Source organism: Blennius ocellaris (assembly GCF_963422515.1).
Source record: "Blennius ocellaris genome assembly, chromosome: 18".
NCBI lineage: Eukaryota > Metazoa > Chordata > Actinopteri > Blenniiformes > Blenniidae > Blennius > Blennius ocellaris.
In genome coordinates, this window is record NC_137667.1 from 6,730,703 (window position 1) to 6,739,134 (window position 8,432).

At 38.9% G+C, this 8,432-nt stretch overlaps 1 protein-coding gene across 1 annotated transcript; it reads right to left on the reverse strand.

The window, feature by feature from the left end:
- Positions 1 to 5,880: 5,880 nt before the first annotated feature.
- On the reverse strand, positions 5,881 to 8,086 carry LOC308143260 (protein LEG1 homolog; the record flags this gene model as incomplete). Its single annotated transcript, XM_080513999.1, has 8 exons — positions 5,881 to 6,032; positions 6,347 to 6,443; positions 6,541 to 6,682; positions 6,794 to 6,912; positions 7,134 to 7,238; positions 7,393 to 7,466; positions 7,578 to 7,664; positions 7,789 to 8,086. The coding sequence occupies 8 exons, from the start codon at positions 8,084 to 8,086 to the stop codon at positions 5,881 to 5,883; spliced, it is 1,074 nt and encodes a 357-aa protein (XP_080370125.1).
- Positions 8,087 to 8,432: the final 346 nt, after the last annotated feature.

Sequence of the window (8,432 nt, forward strand, 5' to 3'; positions counted from 1 at the left end):
ACACACTCACACATATATGTTTCTACATAAATTCTTTGCCATCCGCAGAGACTTTCTCTTTGAGACCGTCAAACACTTTCACCCATGCTCCAGTGCATTAGCAGGCTCAGGGCAGTTTCCTGTTTTAGGCACAGACATCCACTACCTCTCATATAACCGCGCAACACTAAACACATGCAAATGCCATTAGTGCGAAATCCTGGCGTGAAGTCAGCGAACAGCAAGTTTGCCATTCAGTCATTTCTCTACCTCACCATTTAGCAGACGGCAAAAAAAAAAAAAAGTTTAAAAAGCCAAAGCGAGACTGATATTGGCCAACACTGTGTGATACACGTGTATGTGATACACGTTTGTTTTAAAACACGCCCACATCCTGATTTGAAATCATCCAAGGGTGATTATTAAGGTGCACCACTTTCCTTCTTTAGTTCTCGGAAGATTTCCAGTGAGAGAAAGCAAACGAGTTTGAGTGATGTTTGTTTGAGTTTCTCCGTGCCGCTCTGCTCCTCTCTTTTGTTTAGACTTTACAGTGACATTCCTTCTTTATATCTGGACAGACTCCGTGTTAGTTATGCCATCTTTCAAAGGTTTTGTCAAGCTCTGTGAAATTTATCGCCACTGCTAAAAGGAAATGGGGCTATAAAGTAGGCCTGGCTATCATTCCCTGTGTCGCATGGTGTAATTTCTCCTCCATGCCTGTGTATTTTTCCATATCCTCGTCGGGGTACGATATGCAGGGAGGGATTTGGGGGGGTTGTAGTCCCTCTCATCTGGCCTACTTATAATCCCCTCTGCTGAATTACCTTTGGGTCGGAGATAAAATTCATCTCCCTCCAGTCATTAAAGGTACTTCACCAGCAGACTGATCCAAAAAAAACCTCCATAAAATAAATGTCTTATAGTCAAACTCACACCGTTTCACAACAGCAAAAGGTCCATATGTAACATTTATGTTCTTACATTTTGTTTCAACTGTATTCCATCATTATATTTATTACGTACAGTTTTCTTATTACATGAAGTTGTAAATCATTCTGTTTTTTGTTTATTTTTTACACTTAAATGTGTTTTTATCTGACACCCCCCCCCCCCCCCCTCCATACATCCATCAAAAACATCCGATCTTCTGTTTTCTTTACAAATTGAACAATAATCCTAATACACCAATTTGTCCAGCATTACAGGTCCAGGCTTATCGGTGCTGTAAACCAGTGGTTCCCAAACATTGTGCCCAAATTGTCACAAAACAAAACAAAATACAAAATCAATAGTGAACTAAAGTGCAACGTTTGCACATATTGTGAGGAGGAACAGCTCCCTTGTTGCAGATTATGTTTGTCTCGTTGGTGTTTTGCTATCTTACTTGACAAACTCACGTCAAAGCACCCATGTTTCAAGCTTTCATTCAGCGAGTGGTTCAGTAAAGCTGAGCAAGCGAGAACATAATTAAAGGTGTGCAACAAAATAAATCTGGCAATGTAAATTTTCAACAACATTTAAAATTTTTTTTCATATTATGGCTTATTATGTCATTTGATTTCATTTGATCTGTAATTACCCATCTATGAATTACAGTGACATGAGTTAATGTTTTCTTGGCTCCTACTTATACATGTACAATCCTCAACAGGTTTTGATATATTTTTAAGTTTTCAACACAATTGATCATATAGTTTTGGAGTCTGAAAGCAACTCTAGGTTAAGCATCTCATTGCAGAGCGGATTAATGCCTTGTTTGATCAGTTACTTGAAAATTTGCTCCTCTGTTTTTGGTCTTAAACAAGAGTTCAAAAACACAAATAAAAGGACACATCCTTAGCCTGTGTATTCCAAATACCAGTTCTATTGAAATCACTTCAGGTGTTTATTATTCAAAACTCATCAGGTCAGCTGTACCTCCATAAAGAGGAAATGCAGTTAATGGTGTCAATCACACCTGTTTTTGTTTTTTGTTTTTCTAATCTGCTTTGGAAATCGTCTCTAGTTATCATGATTAGTCATTATTCATGCAATACCTCAGCACTCCAAGAGAGGGCCCTATACCACAGTTTGGGAACCACTGTTGCAACATGGGTGTTCTCAACCTCCATGCATATCTCTTTGGTACACGCCTGAGGAAGCAGTATTATTTTTGCTGTGATTCCCCTTAAAGTCTCTTTATGAACATCTGCTGGACAGTTGGCAATTACATTTTTTTTTTTTTTTTTTAAATAGATAAGCAGGTTGATATGTTTTAGTGGTTTGGTCGAAAACCAAATTCTAAAACCTGTGAAAAGCCATTAATGTAATGCATCATTTTGTTTGCTTAACGTGTTACTTACTCAACAGACTTCATAAAGTGGTTTGAGCCTAAAACGAAGCTCAGGAGACACAAAGAGAACAACTTAGATCACAATGTGTGTGAGTCTTGATAAAATATCCCATTCTGCATTTATGTTTTGCTATTGTGAATTCGTATTTGATATTGCTTTTTCATCGACAATCATTTTGCCTGTAGCATAGATACATTCTGTAAATAACACACAAGGGTTATGTTGTGCTTTTTTTCTATGGTGGGTATAATGGCTCTGCGCCGTCCTTGGAATTTTTGTCTTTTTTTATTTGATGCCTGTTGTGTGTTGTATTTAGGTAAATGTTACAATTTATGTTGAAATAAAAACATGTCTATGATTCTTGTTTTCCTGTATTTTCATATAAAAACAAGGTTTTCAGATATCGCTCTAAATGACTACATTTAAAAATATGTAATTTCATGTTAATTGAAATAGACAGATGTCTACTATGACTTTCCTTTTCAGTTTTTTTTTCCAGCTGCTTTGTGTGGATGTTCCCTCAAATCTGTGTAATATCAAACAAAGAGTGACTTTCTTTGACTGCAAATCATCTGGAGTTCATTGTTTTGTGTTCGTCAAAGAAATGCCATGAGAAAAGTGAAAGACAGGTGAGAAAACAGGCACCTGGGTCTCTGGTCTCTAAATGGCTATTCAGAGGCAGTCAAAACAAAGTACAGACTTTACACAACTGGAAAAGTCACAAATTTACATGGAGAAAAAATAAGGGTAACTAGTACTTTAGTCAACACAAAAACTAAAACGGGTCTAAATGACCCTTAACATAATACAAGGGTTAACCTGACTTTCTGACTGATTTGAATTGATTTACACAGTAGGGGTCAAAATGACCCACAACATAGTTAATAATTTTTTTTTAAAAACACAATACAAGGGTTAAGATCATAGATCCAAATGAGTTTTAACCATTTAGTCTTTATGCAGAATAAATAGTGACTTTCCGTCTTTTCTGCAGGAGCCTCAAGAAACTGAATTTGGTGTCCATTCTGAGTCCGGCTTTGTCTGTCAGCACATGTATTGAATGTGATAATGAATGACAAGCTCTTAAATGTATCAAAACAAACTAAGAGAAGGTAAACGCGCAAATGTTTGGTTGTCCTCTTTGAACCAAATGTCACTGTGACACTTGTCATGTCAAAGTAGCACGAGGGCGGTCTGGAGGCACAAAGCAGAGCTGAGGCAGATTCCCACACCAACAGAGGCAAAACAAACAGGTAATAGCATTTTCAAAGCAATCTTACCAACATTATTTCCTTTTATGCATGTCTGCACCTTCTACAAAAATAAACCACCAATGATGTTTTTAACCTTGTGTCCTTTGTGTATGTATCTTCTTTCCCAAAACACATGTTCAGAGCCTTTGTAATGGCCCCTGCCCCATTAACCCCCCCCCCCCCCCTTTAGGGCACAATACCTCTAAATTCCTTACAGTCACATAACAGTATGTGTGCAACAGGATCATGCAAAACCTTGTCGTCTGAGTAAAGTGGCTGCCAACATTACCTTAAAAAAAAATGCAGTAGCACAGTGTTGGCTATTATTTTTTTGTGTGTAGTCTGATTGTTGTGTTATTTTTCAACACTTCTAAAAATGAATTACCAAAAATGTAAGTCAATATAACAAAAAGAAAAAAAAAGCCTATTTATATGATGGTTCAAACTAACGCTTGAAAATCTGTATCATCAGTTTGTTGTGCAGTCTTAAACCTTTAGTGTTATATTGCTGCAAGCTGTGTTACATAAGTTTCAGAACATTTGTTGATTACAGTTACTAGTTGAATCTTTAAAAAGTAGTTGAATAAAACTGAGCCTTTCATAATTTGGTATAAAAGTAACAGATGTCTGTCTGCCTGTATAATATCTTTATTATTATTATTATTATTATTATTATTATTATTATTATTATTATTATTATTAAGTTTGCGATGTGTTTAAACATTCAGAGACCTTGTAGAGGCAGGGGGATACCTTTGGAGGAACTAAAGTAACTAAAATGATTCATTTTTATGCAGGCCTTCTAAAAACAAACACTTTCAATGTGCAATAGAAAAATTGAGAAGGGAGGAAGCCATCAAAATAAGGTTAGACTGACCTACTTATGCAATTTACTCTTCTGTGACACTAGAGGGCGCTGTTCTTACAGAAGACAGATAATGTTAAATAGTGAGAGGAAAGTAGGAAAAAAACCTCCAGAGGGTGAAAGACTTTTGGGAGGCATCATTACATTGCAATATATTTTTGAATAACGTACTTTGGTTATTAAGATAGTTCTGATTCTTTCCACTTTACAGTTTTATTCCGATTGCTGAAGCACTAAAATTGAAAGTAGTACAAAATGATCAAAATCTTACACGCAAGAAGCAAAACATGGCCCAGATGTGCACCACTGTAAGCACAATTTCAGCCTCACACTTTTTGCAAAACAATACACACAGTGATTTGCAAAACACTCACTTGTATATATTAGACACACAAGTATTTCATGAAGTCACTTCCTTGCAATTCCAAAGCACTGACCGTGAAATTACCACACCTTGTGAGCCAAACAGTAAACACAGCCATCAGATGCTCAAACACATGTTCAAGCACTATAAAAATGCAGCAGGTCAGCTCACCTGCCTTAACAAAATGAGTGCCTTTTGAGTGGAACTCAGAGAGGGTCAAACGGTTGCGGCACGAGTATGTGGAGGTATGCATTTTTGACTTTACTCTTGCACTGTGGTGTTGCATACTGCACACATGACCTTTTAACATGTACATTTACTGTATGCTAGATCTATTCTGAACGACAAGATGTTGTCACTCACTGTATTACGGAGATTTCTACAGATGGATGCTGAGCAAATAAAAAATTGACCTTTACAATACACCTCACATATTCACATTTTTCTCCACGTTGACTGATTTAAGTGTATGGAGAGAAATAAATAATATTTTCCTCAGTCTGCAGCATTGATCTTGTCCAGTGTTTTGGTGAACTTATTGTATATTTGCACTTCATCTGTGTACTATAGTACTCAAGTCACTGAGAAGTAGAATTGCGAAAAGTGTTTAAGGTTAAGAACAGCCGTGTTTAACTGGTTCATACAGAATTAAGTAATATGAAGCGTGTGTGTGTTTCATATGGTGACAAAATCCGTTTTAATCAATTGGTGTATAGTTTTGACAAGAGTGCTTCATTTCGCAAAGGGTCTGAGATGTTCTGCTATTTAGGTGTTTGGCGTGCTAATTGTGTGCAACGGGATCAGTTTTCAAAATCGCGCTTAATCAATTGAAAAAAACAAACTGTGACAGCTCTACTTGCTCTTTACAATCACATGAAAATGATATGAAATGATGTCTCAAAAAGGTAAATGATGGCAGAAAAAGTGGTTTGTTTATTGTTTACTGGCACAGAATTGTATAAAGACAAGGTAAAAAGACATACACGGATAAAAAGCAGGTGTACTCTTGAGCTTTGAAATGATGGTAAATATGTGACAGCCACTATCTATGAAGAGACGCCGCCTTGTGGTTTATGAATGTTTCTCTCAGCAGCTTGTTGTCATCTCACTGATGATGGACAAGAAAGTGCCCGTGGCGAAGTCGGGGTTCAGCATGAGCTGCTGCAGCATTACTTTGCCCTTCTCTCTTGTGCCTACAGAGCACATGGCACGTTTCCACATACGCACCAGCGATCCACCTGGGAGACGACAGGAATCTCAATAAATGATCACACATTGGAACATGTTATTGTATTGTTTGTGTGTGTGAGCAGGTGGGCTGGTATTGCTGTACTTATAGGGACTTAGACATGTTTAGTACACAATTAAGTGGTGAGGACAGCAAACATTACAGGGACCAAAAGTCGAATCAGTCAGTGTGAAATTCAAATGTGTGTAAGCTTTATAGGTGGTATGTTGTTTAATTTCCCAACAAAGACACCGTCACATATATTTTCCTCACTAAATTGTGTGTTTAATTTTTGCTATGAGAATTTGTGTGTGTGTGTCTTACCAAGGACACTGTTGATACTTTTCATCCAGGAGAAGGTACTTAGTGTGTGGTTCTCCTCGGTAGTAAGATCAGCAATGTCAGGTGGATTATCGCCCTCCTACAGGTGCATAGAAGACCAGAATGAGAGGAATTCAAAAGGTAGAGAGGCTGGAGAAATGCAACCCGTAACTTAGGAATGTGAGAGGATTATTTACCTGAAGAATTCGACTGGGCAGAGGAGCAATAAACATGGCAGCATTGTCCAGGTTAGACTGGAAATGCGCAGCTGCTACATACTCAGCCGAGTTCATCCAGCTGCTGGCGAAAGAAACCTCCACAGAGGAATAGGAGCTCTGCCTGAAGGTAAGAAGAGGACAGGTTAACCAGAGTTCATCATTTTAGGAAATATTATCTTGTATTATTTTCTTAAACTGCAGCTATACATAGGTCAAGAGGTCAACTCCGTACTTGGGTTGGCATGTTGCAGAAGCATAAATTGAGGCCATTTGGGCTTCCCAGAATTGCCCAAGGATAATGTCTTTCTTCTCGTTGTCAGGAAGAGGAGAGTCAGTTGAAGCCTTGAGACCCTTCGAACACAAGTATTGACAGCTTCGCATTAAACAATGTGATTCCAATCTTCTGACTGTCGTCATGGTGATATATTGGTGGATAACAGTTTCCCACACCCACTTGGAATTATCAGGTAAAATGCGGCCTGGGATCAGTACCATGCCGGAAAATATTATCTGATCATGTTCTATATGATCAGTTAAATCCCCCTTTTACAATTGTGTCCAGTTTCAAATACCTGATAGAAGGTGTCCCACTTAGCAATGGCGTCAGGGTACCTAGTTGAGCATTCAGTATAGGTAGTACAGTACTCCTCGAAACCTGCGGGTTTCTGCATCTCAACCTGGAAGATTCATCATTATAGACATCTGCATTATCATTCAAATTAATGACTTATGTCGCACCAGCAGACAGAATTCTTCCCAATCTTCTTTTGCTTTTATGTCATATTTTTCTCTCCAAAAACAGTCTAAAGATTAATCCAGCTGCACATGTACCAGAAGTCCATCTCCCAGCATGCCCTGCTGTGCGGCAGACAGGAATGGTATAACAGAGGTATAGTAGTTCTCGCCTAAAGATGAGACAAAAAAGAAAAGAAAAAAAAAAATATATATATACATTTTTTTTCTTAATGAGTGCTGTATGTGTATGTATATGTTTGTTGTTGATTTGTCATACTTACAAGCCCACCAGCTATTAGGAGAAACACACATGGGCTCCTCTGATTGCACCCCGCATTTTGTTTGACCAGTTGGATCAGCAAGACGGCCTACAGAAATGTATTTTGGGATTTTTGAATTACAAGGAATAAAAATATGATTATGTGGCTATGACTCTGACATTAAGACGTGCTGTTTACAGAAGTATTACTGCTTTCAAAAAACAATTCCCACCTGAGTTTAGTAGCCATGAAAGCTGCAGCGGCAATCCCCACATCGGACTGTCTGTTGCCTTTGATCCCATGCTTCCCATGAAGGGATCTGTTGAAGCGATCATCAGCCGGTACAAGCTCATGCGGTGAAGGTAGAGCCATGGGTTTGGATTCACCGTTTCTCCCTGCTTCGGAATTTCACTCACTTCGCTAAATGTTTGTGCCCAAAGGAGGGGGATGCCGTTCTCCAGGACCACAGCAGAGGTACTGAGGGTGGCTGCACAAGCCAGGAGAAGGCCGAGGACTGCCGGTCGCAGCATGGTTGATTCACCGGATCTGCAGAGAACAACCGAGCCAAGTACGTGTACTGGACTGACGTCTGAGCAGAGATAGACTGGTTATATACACAAACACACGCACACATGCATGCACGCACACACACGTATGCACGCACACACACACACACACACACACACGCACGCACGCACGCACACACACACACACACACACACACACACACACACACACACACACACACACACACACACACACACACACACACACACACACACACACACACACACACACACAAACAAACAATACAATAACATATATCATGTAATGTGCAACATGTCACGTGACATGACCTTTGATTCATTGGACCTG